The following is a 13,271-nucleotide window of genomic DNA, read 5'->3' as shown; positions in this document are numbered from 1 at the left end:
CAGCATTACTCTCAGTGAAAGGACAAATTACGTTGACTGGATTTATACCACAAACCACATTTCCTGTTTTAGTTTCTGAATGACAAATATTTCTTAGTTTTCTGCTTTTATGTCTGTGTTTAAATTTTCAATTTTTAGGATGAGGTTGCCAGATTAGAATCCTTTATGAAAATGTTTTCATTTTCTTTTGTGAATTACAGCTACAGTGCATAACATAGGAGGTTTCCACATACACAGAGACATCAGTGTTACATCGGAGCCCTAATGGGCTCATCATTTTTGAGAGTGGACGCGATGGATACCTCTGAATCCGGATCCCAATTAGTCCCCAACATACCGCACCATTTTACCCTCCAGTTTCGATTGGCATCCACTCCACGGCAGCGAAACCTTGAGTTCCTTGACCTTGTTTTTCTCCAAAATCGATCCTAGATGTAATTAAAAGAAAAGAGGTGCTGAATAAACAGTTAAGAGGTTATCCCCATGCATTTTAGTAGTTCTTCAGTGAATGAATCACAGCAGTGAAGGGTGGGGGATTTCCTCCAAGAATAAACAAATCCATGGAGTGAGAAGAGGACAAGATGAGCATTGGACACCCAGGTTCATGGTCCAATTCCTGCCACAGACTTCTCTCTTAGTTTCTCTTGGCCTCATTTCTTCACAGGCAAAATTGAATAAGCTGGACTAGACAAGTGATTTTTCATAATTTATTTGGAAGGAGACATCTTTTTTTAAACATGAAATCATATGCAAAAGACAAACATATATAAACAAAATCAGAAGGTTGATGCTGTGCTGGGGAAGGGAGTGGAAATCTTTCATAGCTCTGGAAGTACTAGGCTGGCTGCCCACCAAGCATCCTTCCTGCTTTAGGACAATTTTCCGTGTTTTTTTCAGTTGGATAGGCAAAGTGACTTACATTGGTCCAGCTAAAATGGTATCCATCGACGTTAAACACAGGCATGATATAGAAATACAGATGATTCAATGTTTTTCTCATGGTTGGGTCACTCCTATATGTTAGAAGAGCCTAAAAGACAGAGGTGACATATTTCTTACAGATCAATCCCAAATAAAGATTTCAAAAAATAATATGAGAAATATTTTCTATCTATGGGAAATACTAAATATATTGAATTGAAAAGTAACAAGCAAATATGAGCTATAATTTGACATCACATGTTCTTTCTTGAGACTTCTGTCTCAAACTATTTCTGAAAACATTTTAGCAAGGGTGCAAAACAGATTAATTGGGCAGCCTCTTATAATATTTCAGATCTGGCTAAAGTTTAGGATGATTAAGAAAGCAGCAATTTATATATGATCAGTTCTTTTTAAGACTCCTTTCAGTTGTGGACAAAACAATTACCTGAATATTTTTATATTCTTACATAATACATCACAACACAGGATAGTTATATGTGCCACTTAATTGTTTATGTGTAATGAGTAGCAGACTCAAGTTTTGGAACTTACTGCATGGACACTCTGTTCTTTCCTGACTTTTCTACAAAGAGTTTAACAATTATTTATTGTGTCACCTTTATCATGGTTCCTTTGAAATCTTGCTTCTGTGTGACTGATGACAGGCTTGAAGATTCTGTACTATTTGGCCTCAAATAGAAAAGCATTAAATATGCTAAATCAAGTTAAGAATACAAATATTTTGAAGTACCATTCCTATGGAACGGACTTTTAAAATAAGTCCTTTTTGATGCATGTTTTTCTATTTATAAAGTACCTTAGACAAACATTTAGAATATTTGTAACAGTGGCTGCCTTTGGGGAGGGGGCCTGGGGGACAATGTATGGGAAAGATTACCACTTCTCATTTTATATCCATTTGGATTATTAGAATTTTACCATATTAAAATAATTCAAAATCAAATAATTCTTAAATTAGCTCTTGCTTTGGAAAATTTAAATACTTAAAAGTTTCAATTTTCCTTTACATCCAGGTATGTAGAATTTCTGAACCAATCATAAGTAGCATTCTGTATTTATACAGTGAGAATTCTGTTAATAGAGAGTAGCAATTCAAGAATGCAATCTATTATGAGAAAGTATCACTATATTAGAAATAATACTGAAAATACAGGAATATATTCAAGAACATAAGAAATGAGTTAAATAGTATTTTATTAAATATAATTTAAATACTTATAAATTAATACAAGTTGATAAACATTGTTAATACAATTCTCTTTTGTTCTCCTTGAAGACTCAATAATTTGCTGGCCAAATAACTTCGGTAGAACTTTCATATGTGCTTGAATTTCTATTAACAGTCCAATATCTCAAACTAGAGAAAAGTTCCTGGTATGTGATCAATTGTACATACCCTGGAATTTTGTTTTCCTCTAATAAAAGGAGGTCTGCCAAAGCTTGGAGGAAGTCTGCTGGTGGGATGGCAGAGACAGAGTCATATGATTAGCTAACTTTTCTCCCTTAACGTTAGAGGGTTGTGGTTTTCCATGCCACTCTAGAGAGGAAGAAGAGATGAAAAGAATGTGGAGCAGCAAGGCAGGAATGAAGGGATAGGAAAAGTTGTAATTTCTCTCCTTTCTCTCATAACACTGGGATCCATGGCTTGTTTGTCTCAGTCCAAACTAGGGAAGTCTCACCTCTTCCAAGCACAGAAAATGTGCTACATGTCAGCACATTGCTGCTGCTACTGCTAAGTCACTTTAGTCGTGTCCAACTCTGTGCGATCCCTTAGACGGCAGCCCATCAGGCTCCCCCGTCCCTGGGATTCTCCAGGCAAGAACACTGGAGTGGGTTGCCATTTCCTTCTCCAATGCATGAAAGGGAAAAGTGAAAGTGAAGTCGCTCAGTCGTGTCTGACTCTAGCGACCCCGTGGACCGCAGCCTACCAGGCTCCCCTGTCCATGGGATTTTCCAGTTAAGATTACTGGAGTGGGTTGCCATTTCCTTCTCCAGCACATTAAACACTAGATTATGCTGGAGACTTGCATGTGGGCCTTCTCATTTTATTCTGCCTTCTCTTCCTCCAATGCAATTGACTGCCATGCTTTTGTATTGGAGAAAATACTACTAACTTCCTTTTAAAAGAATCACAATTTATTTTAGGCAAATAGAAAAAATACAAAGAAATTACATCCATTACATCTTGTATTTATCGAATCTTTTGAAGAGAAAATCAAGACATTATAGGTGAAACTAGAGCTCCCCCTTTTTTTTTAATCACTCTTAGGTCCCATTTTTCTCCCCTCCTTTAATAAGTATCCTCAATTTGCCATTATCATTTCCGTGTATGATTTTCTAATCTAGTACATACATGTGGATTCATGAACAATATATAATATGTGTATGCTTTGAAATTTCATGCAAATGAGATAATGATATGCCAATCTTCAGTTTGCTTTTCTCTCCAATATTATATTTTGACACTTATTAAGTTGATTTATTCATTTTAAACTATTATATGGAATTCCATTATAGGCAAATGCACACTATATCTATCCCTTATTTTGCTGATGGATGGTTATGTTGTTTCTGATATTTCAGTGTTACAAGATTGGCAGTGAACATTCCTGAACATTTTCCTAGACATGTGTCAAAGTTTCTTTATAAATCTAGGAATAACTTGCTGGGTCATGGATTTCTGTGCCTTGCACTTCACGAAATGTTGCCATTTTCTGTCTAAATCAGCAAATATTTTCATTATCAGTAATGAGAATTCCCATTTCTCTACAACTTGCCAACCCTTGGTTTTGTTAAGCTTTCAATGAAAAGAAGTTAATGGGTATGAAAATATGTTTTGTTGTTTACTTCATATTTCCCTGATTACAATTTATATTGAACAGCATTTATATGATGATAGGCCATTCTAGGAATTGCTCACTCATATTATTGCCTATTTTTTCTATTAAACTCTCATTCTTATATTCTGAATATTAATCTTCATTTGGTTATGTGTGTCATGATCATCTTCCTTTCTTGCGGCTTATTGCTTATGTTCATGTCCTTGTTGTATGTAAGTTTTCGATTTTATTACCCTTAAATACATATGTGTTACTTAAGAACCCATCTCTGTTTTAAGATTATAAAGCTATTACCTTGTATTTTCTTCAAATATCTATTTTAAAGTTTCTTTTTAAAGACCTTAAAACTGCTAGAAATGATTTTTTACATGATGTTCAGTTGAGATTTATTCATTAATGTTTCTATTAGGGAAGGCCAATGGCTCTCCTGTACTCACTTGGATGAGTTGTCTTTCCCCCAGTAAGTTAGTATGTCACCTCTGTTGAGTATCAGGTTTTCTTTCAAGGGAAGAATTGTTCTAATGCATTTTGGTTTATATCTATTCACCAAAACCACATCATGGTTTACCTAGACTCTGCTGAGTCTCATTGAATGTCTCCCACATTCAGTTCCATTTCAAAATTATCTTGGCTATTATTGACTCTTCTCCATTTATGTTAATTTTGAAACTGAGGTTGAGTACATGACAAATGTTCTGTTCTATATTAGGTTGTTCTTTTTTGCCATTAATTGATATTGAATTTTAACAAATAATCTTTCTTCATATAGTAACATAATCATGTTGTTATGGTCAATTTCAGTAAGTAACTTTCTAACATTAAATAATCCCTCTATTTCTGGGATAAGCCCACTAGGTTATGATATACACTGATATTATGTTGGCTGGATTTAGGTTGCTAATATTTATATCTGTATTTTTGAGTGAGATAGACATAGTTTTGGTATCAGAGTTATTACTCTGTTATTTGGGGAGTAAACCATCTAGGCCTACAGCAGAAAGGAATTAAATACAAAATAAAGATATAGAAGGGAAGATGTATCTTTGTTTCATTGGTTTCTGCTCTTTATTCTTTCTTTCATTGACTGTTTTTCTAATTTCTTAAGAGTTGAAAGCTTAGCTCGTTAACTTGGGCATCTTTATTCTTTTTCTAACATATTTATTTAAAATTATAAATTCCTCTTCAGCAGTACATTAGCTACATTTTATATGTTTTGGTGTATAATAGTTTTGCTTCCATTCAGTTGTAAATATTGAATATTTTCCTTGATTCCTTTAAATTATGAGTTATTTGTAAATGTCTGTATATTTTAAATCATGTAAATTAACCATCTTTTTTATGTGAGCTTTTTTAAAGTCATATTTTTATAAATAATTTCTAACAACTGCATTGTAGCCAGAGGAGATGATCTATGTGATCTTTGGTATCTCTTGACCTTGCTTTCAGCCTAGTATTGAGTCAATTTTTGCAAATGTTTCAATGGTGCTTGAAAACAATATGCATTCTCTAGTCACTGGGTGTGTGTTCGATATGTGTTTATTAGATTACACTTATTAATTACACTGTTTTTGTCAGCTATATTCTTATTAAAATTTTTGCCTGTCTGCTGTCTTAATTGCTGAATTGTGCTTAAAACTAATTATTTTTTAGATTAATTTTTATCAGAGTATACAATACTATATTAGGCTCTACTGTACAGCAAAATGGACCAGCCATACGTATACATAAATCCTGGCCCTTTGGGAGTTGGTGATGGACAGGAAGGCCGGGCCTGCTGCAATTCATGGGGTTGCAAAGAGTCGGACACCACTGAGCGACTGAACTGAACTGTCCCATTGGACTTCCTTCCCATTCAGGTCACTTCAGTACATTAACTAGAGTTCCCTGAGATGTACAACATGTTCTCATTAGTTATCTTTCTATACATAGTATCAATAGTGTATATGTGTCAATCCCAGTCTGCCCATTCCTCCCCCTACCTTTCCCTTGGTAGCCATACATTTGGTCTCTCCATCTGTCTTTATTTCTACTTTGCAAATGGGATTGATCATTTATACCATTTTCTAGATTCCATAGATATGTGTTAATATACAATATTTGTTTTTCTCTTTCTGACTTCTCTCTTCATGACACTCTCTAGGTCTATCCATGTCTCTACAAATGACCAATTATGTTTCTTTTTATGGCTGAGTAATATTCCATAGTATATATGTACTACATCTCCTTTATCCGTTCCTCTGTTGATGGACAGTTATGTTGCTTCCTATTTATGTTATGTCCTAGTAATTGTAAGTAATGTTGCAGTGAATGTGAGGGCTCGTGTATCTTCTTGAATTACGGTTTTCTTTGAATATATGCCAAGGAGTGGGATTGCTGGGTCAAATGGTAGTTCTATGTTTATTTTTTTGGGAAAACTTCATATTGTTTTCCATAATGGCTGTATCAATTCATACTCCCACCAACACTTTTCCCCACACCCTCTCCTGCATTTATTCTTTGTAGATTTTTTTATTTTGGCCATTCTGACCAGTGTGAGGTGATATCTCATTGCAGTTTTGATTTGCATTTCTCTGATAATTAGTGACGTTGAGAATCTTTTCGTGTGTTTGTTGACCATATCTATGTCTTTGGAGAAGTGTGTATCTAGATATTCTGCCCATCTTTCATTTGGGTTGTTTTTTTTATATTTAGTTGCATGAACTGCTTGTATATTTACGAGATTAATCCTTCGTCATTTGCTTTGTTTGCAAATATTTTCTCCCATTCTGAGGCTTGTATTTTCAGCTTGTTTATGCTTTCCTTTGCTGTGCAAAAGCTTTTAGGTTTAATTAGATCCCATTCGTTAATTTTTGTTTTTATTACTCTAAGAAGTGGGTCAAAAAAGATCTTGCTGTGATTTATGTCAAAAAGTGTTCTGCCTATGTTTTCCTCTATGGGTTTTATAGCATCTGGCCTTACATTCAGGGCTTTAATCCATCTTGAATTTATTTCTGTGTATGGTATTAGGGAGGCATTTCATGTGGCTCAGTGATAAAGAATTTGCCTGCCAAGTAGGAGACATGCATTTGATCTTTGCGCTGGGAAGATCCCCTGGAGAAGGAAATGGCAACCCACTCCAGAATTCTTGCCTGGGAAATCCCATGGACGGAGGAACATGGCACGCTACAGTCCATGGGGTCACAGAGAGTCAGACAGGACCGAGGGACCAAAACAGTAAAGGACATGGTGGTAGGGAATGTTCTGATTTCATTCTTTTACATGTAGCTTTCTAGTTTTCCCAGCACCACTTATGAAGTCATTGTGTTTTCCCCCTTGTATATTCTTGCCTCCTTTGTCATAGATTAGGTGGCTACAGGTGTGTGTTTATCTCTGGGCTTTCTATCATGTTGTATTGATCTATATTTCTATTTTTGTGCCAGTACTATACTCTCTTGATTACTGCAGCTTTGTAGTATAGTCTGAAGTCAGGGAGCCTGATTTCTCCAGCTCCATTTGTCTTAAGACTCGTTTGGCTATTTGGAGACTTCCGTGTTTCCATATAAATTGTAATTTTTTTTGTTTTAGTTCTGTGAAAAATGCCATTGGTTGTTTGATAGGGATTGCATTGAATCTGTAGATAGCTTTGGGTAGTGGTCATTTTCATAATATTCTTCCACTCCAAGAACATGGTATATTTCTCCATCAGTTCATGTCATCTTTGATTTCTTTCATCAGTGTCTTATGTGTTTTCTATGTACAGGTCTTTTGCCTCCTTCAGTTCAGTTCAGTTCAGTAGCTCAGCCGTGTCCGACTCTTTGCGACCCCATGAATCGCAGCATGCCAGGCCTCCCTGTCCATCACCAACTCCTGGAGTTCACTCAGACTCGCGTCCATCGAATCAGTGATGCCATCCAGCCATCTCATCCTCTGTCGTCCCCTTCTCCTCCTTTCCCCAATCCCTCCCAGCATCAGTCTTTTCCAATGAGTCAACTCTTCGCATGAGGTGGCCAAAGTACTGGAGTTTCAGCTTTAGCATAGGTAGGTTTATTCCTAGGTATTTTATTCTTTATTCCTAGGTATTTTATTCTTTTTGTTGCAATGGTAAATGGGATTATTTCCTGAATTTCTCTTTCTGATCTTTCATTGTTAGTGTATAGGAATGCAAGATATTTCTGTATATTAATTTTGTATCATGAGACTTTACTAAATTCATTCATTAGCCCTAGTAGTTTGCTGATGGCATCATTAGGAGTTCCTGTGTATAATATCATGCTATCTGCAAAGATAACTTCTTCTTCTTTCCAATTTGGATTCCTATTATTTATTTTTTCTTTCCTTGTCATGTCAAGAACTTCCAAGACTATGCTGAGTAAAAGTGGTGAGTGTGGAGCTCCATGCTTGTTGCTGATCTTAGAGTAAATGCTTTCAGCTTTTCACCATTGAGAATAAGGTTTGCTGTGGGTTTGTCATATACGGCCTTTATTTTACTGATGTGGGTTCCCTTTAGGCCCACTTTCTGGAGAGCTTTTATTATAAATGCTTGTTGAATTTTGTCAAAACCTTTTTCTGCTCTGTTGAGATGATCAAACTGTTTTTATTCTTTAATTTGTTAATATGGTATATAATATTGATTGATTTACATATATTGAGTCCTTGCATCCCTGGGATAAATCCCAATTGTTCTCAGTGTATGATCTTTTTAACATATTGTTGGAATTGGCTTCCTAGTATTTTGTTGAATACTTTTGTGTCTATGTTCATCAGTGATATTGGTCAGTAATTTTCTTTTTTTATAATTTTGTCTGGTTTTGGTATCAAGGTGATGGTGGCCACATAGAATGAGTTTGGGAATATTCTACTAAAACCTCATTTTAAAACGATTTATCACTTTTTATTATAACTGTCAAGTGTTTTTATATATTTTGGGTGTTCTTTGGAAGGAATGATCAGCTAAAGCTGAAACTCCAGTACTTTGGCTACCTCCTGCGAAGAGCTGACTCATTGGAAAAGACTCTGATGCTGGGAGGGATTGGGGAAAGGAGGAGAACGGGATGACAGAGGATGAGATGGCTAGATGGCATCACCGACTCAATGGACGCGAGTCTGGGTGAACTCTGGGAGTTGGTGATAGGCAGGGAGGCCTGGCGTGCTGCGATTCATGGGGTCGCAAAGAGTCGGACACGACTGAGTGACTGAACTGAACATGGCTTTGTTTTAAATTTCTTCATTTCCAAATGATGTATTAAATAAGGAAGCTGTTTCCTAGCATTCTTTTCTGGAGTGGATTTAATATTTGAGATGTGCTGGAACATGTTCTTCCTCTGACAAATAAACAGGGTGTCATTGTTTTGCATATGCTATATCTGTGATTTTTATAACTCTAAGAATTGCAGCCATTCTCCATCTGGTCAGACAAAATGAGAATGATCACAATGTGATGACTGTTCAGAGCTGAATAGGAAAATTAAGAAACCTCTTTCTTCAGTGTTTTAAATAATGGCTGTAGATGGTTTCTTGTATGTTTAGGTGATATTTCTAGGAAAAAAATGATCATGTGACATTCTATCATACTCTAACATAATCATACTATTATTCTTAAAAGATGATCATGTGACTGTCTATCATACTCTAACAAATGATAAAGAACATTGGGGCGTGCTTTCCTTCTAACATGTGGGACTCTTTTTAGCAACCAATTCCCACCATCCATACACACAGGAAAGGAGATACCTACTAATCGAGTTCCTTCCTGGTTTTCCAAGTTTAATTTCTCGACTACTATTGTTGCTTACAAGGAAGATTTAAGTAGTCATGACCTGAAAGCCAGTCACAAAACCATGTTCCACACGCCTCATTGTGGCAGTCTTTAGGTACTACACTCACCTCCATCAATTCACTTAAAAATACTTTGCTGAGATGGATTTTGAGATAAAAGGTACAGTTCTGAGTATAACATTCTGCTAGGAAAGTGATATGTTGGTATTAGGTTATGGAATTTCTGAACTTGATGAAGAGAGACAAAGAATGAATCTATTTGGTACCTACCAAGACTGCTTTGGCTTCCACATAAAGAGATGCATGTCATGTACCAGAATCAGAATCAGAATTCAGGAAATCAGTCTTGAATATTCATTGGAAGGACTGATGCTGAAGCTGAAGCTCCAATACTTTGGCTACCTAATGCGAAGAACTGACTCACTGGAAAAGACCCTGATGCTGGGAAAGATGGAAGGCAGGAGAAGAAGGGGACAACAGGATGAGATGGTTGGATGGCATCACTGACTTGATGGACATGAGTTTGAGCAAGCTCTGGGAGTTGGTGATGGACAGGAAAGCCTGGCTGCAGTCCGTGGGGTCACAAAAAGTCAGACACAACTGAGTGACTGAACTGAACATATGCCAGAATTCACCAAATAAACTTTAGTTAAATTCAAAGAAAAATTTTGCAATTATGAAAGTCTTTGTGTGGTAAGAGAAGGTTAGGCCCGAGAATTCCCCCTTTTCATTGTTTTTGGATTTATTTGGTTGGATGTTGCTTTCTTAGAACTCTATGGCAACCTGGAATGTGACACTGTTTTTAGGATCAGTGGTGCTGGCCTTTATAAAGGCAGCTTAAAATTTTTTTCCATTATTTTTCTTCTAGAATCACTATAGAAGACCTAAAAATATTAAAAAGAATACATTTGAATCAGTTCTAAAGAGGTAGATGAAACTGGAGCCTGTTATACAGAGTGAAGTAAGCCAGAAAGAAAAACACCAATACAGTATACTAACGCACACATATGGAATTTAGAAAGATGGTAATGATAACCCTGTATGCGAGACAGCAAAAGAGACACAGATGTGTAGAGTAGTCTTTTGGACTCTGTGGGAGAGGGTGAGGGTAGGATGGTTTGGGAGAATGGCATTGAAACATGTATATGATCGTATGTGAAACAAATCGCCAGTCCAGGTTCGATGCATGATACAGGGTGCTCGGGGCTGGTGCACTGGGATGACCCAAAGGGATGGTATGGGGAGAGAGGTGGGAGGGGGGTTCAGGATGGGAACACATGTATACCCGTGGTGGATTCACGTTGATGTATGGCAAAACCAATACAATATTGTAAAGTAATTAGCCTCCAATTAAAATAAATAAATTTATATTGACAAAAAGAAGACCTAAAAATAACAAGCACATATTGAGTGAAATGCATGCTGGGAGAACTAGATGTTATAACTGAGGTCAAAGGAACAGCACAGTCACCAGTCAAGCTGAAGAAGGTTCTCACCAAGACTGGAGTGGAGTAAAACTATTTATGGTAGAAAAGAGTTGGAGCACCAAAGTGGGTGCATCTTGACACAAAGGAGTTATTTTATGATGCAATAATTGGAGAATGAATTAGAGCAGGAGAGAGTTCCCAGGGAAGTTTTTAAAAAGGGAGCTTAATGTATAATGTATTCAGTGTCACACTGTGAGAAGCTCCTTAAATACAATATGGTAACTAAGTAATAGCTTGGAAGCAACGTGAACAAAGGCTCTGTGAATGAATGATGGAGAACTGGAAAATCATATGCAAATCTAGTTATTTTTATACTTAATTAATTTATACTGAGAACCTCTCAGACTGGCCAGTCTAACAGGGCAGGTGACTATTGAAAAATGTTATCTATTAATCTATATTTTCTATTAAGAGATATAAACATTTGAAATATTTTATATTACGTTAGCTGCATTACTTTTTTCCTTAAATAAAACCACTTCACAGTTCTAGAATTTTTGTACTGAGATAACCTAATAACAATGGTTGGTTGTATTTAATCAGGGCCCCACTCCAGTACTCTTGCCTGGAAAATGCCATGGACAGAGGAGCCTGGTAGGCTGCAGTCCATGGGGTCACTGGGAGTTGGACACGACTGAGCTACTTCACTTTCACTTTTCACTTTCATGCATTGAAGGAAATGGCAACTACTCCAGTATTCTTGCCAGGAGGATCCCAGGGACGGGGGAGCCTGGTGGGCTGCCGTCTATGGGGTCGCACAGAGTCGGACACAACTGAAGTGGCTTAGCAGCAACAGAGTAGAGGCCAGGACTGACTTGGTGGCGTTGTTAAAATCTACTATGTAAGAATCATTTACCTACAAAAAGAAAGTATAGGCATCTTCACTCTGCATGGCTCTGATATACACAAATTTCAGTAACCATGGTTTAGTTAAATAATAGCAGTCCTCCAAGTACAGTTCAAATTTGTTACTAGTGCTATGTCTTAACTCTATAAACCACTATGTAAACTATAGCTGTGCATCAAGACCTGTGACAAATTGTGCCACTTGTCTTAAAGTCTGTGGGTGTGTGACTGGCCACTGTGCGTGTGTTTACTCAGTTCACATACAGACAGCAAAGTGTGTAGCTGTGTTGCTCCCTTGTCTTCCGGTGAAAAAACTCATGTGGCATTTTGCAAAAATGGATATGGTAAGAGAGAAATTGGCCAACAAGGCTTAAAGTGAAGCAATAATGCAGATAATGCAGAAGGGAAATATGAATCAAATGTAAATGGAGTTATAGTTATAGTATACTATAGTTACAGTATAACTCCATTATGGAGTATATTATGGAGTTAGTGTATAACTCCATGCTCTATAATATAGAGCATGCTATGTATAAGACATTATGAATTGAATTAAAAGGGAAAAAGAGCTTGGTTGGAGGATGCAGAGGATTAAAGAGAAGACTGGGGAGGGTGAGAAGGAAAGGAGAATATAAGGAGTTAAAGGTACTAAAAGGCTGACAGAAAAATTAAAATATTGCAATTAAATAGCTGACTACAGGAATATGGACACTGCCTTAGGTAGCCTGAGGAACTAAGTGAAGACAAACTCACTGACATAAATGAGGGAAATGGTTGTAATGGAAAGGAGGAAGGTTGTTCCAGAAAAAACAACGCTGTCAACATTTCACATTAAAGCAACTCTTGCAGATATTTTTTAACATCGAAAGCACAAGGAAAGGAAAAAAATACTGGAATCTGATCAAAACTAAGAAAGGAGTATTACAGTTTTCCAGAGTGTTAAAAAATGATGCTCACCTCATGTTGTAAGTTTTATAATGAGAAGCACTATCCAAACAACCTGTGATAGATTTTTACAAAGAAATAAGACATTTAATTATCAGTATCTTTAATGTTTTAAATTACAGTGTAATAAGTGTTAGTTTCACTATTTTTGGTCAATCTCTTACATGCTTACAACAGAGTAAGAAAGTATTTAATCTTTCGACAAAAATACATAAAGATCATAGAAAAAACTTAATTTTCTACATTAGTTATCAAGATAGATTTTTATGGCTTCAGTTTGCATGGTCACTTCTACAGTCATACATTTCCGTGCCATAAAAGTGAAGACTGCCTGTATAAACACTGCCTGTATAAACAGTGCCCAAAACATTCTCAAATGTTGAATAGTGGAGCACGATGGATGCAATGGCTTTCAGTTTAATTAAAGTGAACAAACATTAATATAGAGCATGCT

General features: G+C 36.4%; 1 protein-coding gene across 1 annotated transcript in view; it reads right to left on the bottom strand.

The window, feature by feature from the left end:
• Positions 1-13,271, bottom strand: part of CPA6 (carboxypeptidase A6) — a 299,402-nt gene that overhangs the window by 50,054 nt on the left and 236,077 nt on the right. The window contains exons 7-8 of the mRNA XM_005689041.2: positions 920-1,030; positions 338-428 (exon numbers count right to left, since the gene is read on the bottom strand). Coding sequence (XP_005689098.2) covers positions 338-428; positions 920-1,030 — 202 coding nt within the window. The remainder of the gene's footprint in view (positions 1-337; positions 429-919; positions 1,031-13,271) is intronic.

The sequence above is a fragment of the Capra hircus genome, chromosome 14 (genome assembly GCF_001704415.2).
Source record: "Capra hircus breed San Clemente chromosome 14, ASM170441v1, whole genome shotgun sequence".
Taxonomy (NCBI): Eukaryota; Metazoa; Chordata; class Mammalia; order Artiodactyla; family Bovidae; genus Capra; species Capra hircus.
The sequence above is the reverse complement of the archived record's forward strand: the minus strand, read 5'-3'. Positions and strand labels throughout refer to the sequence as shown.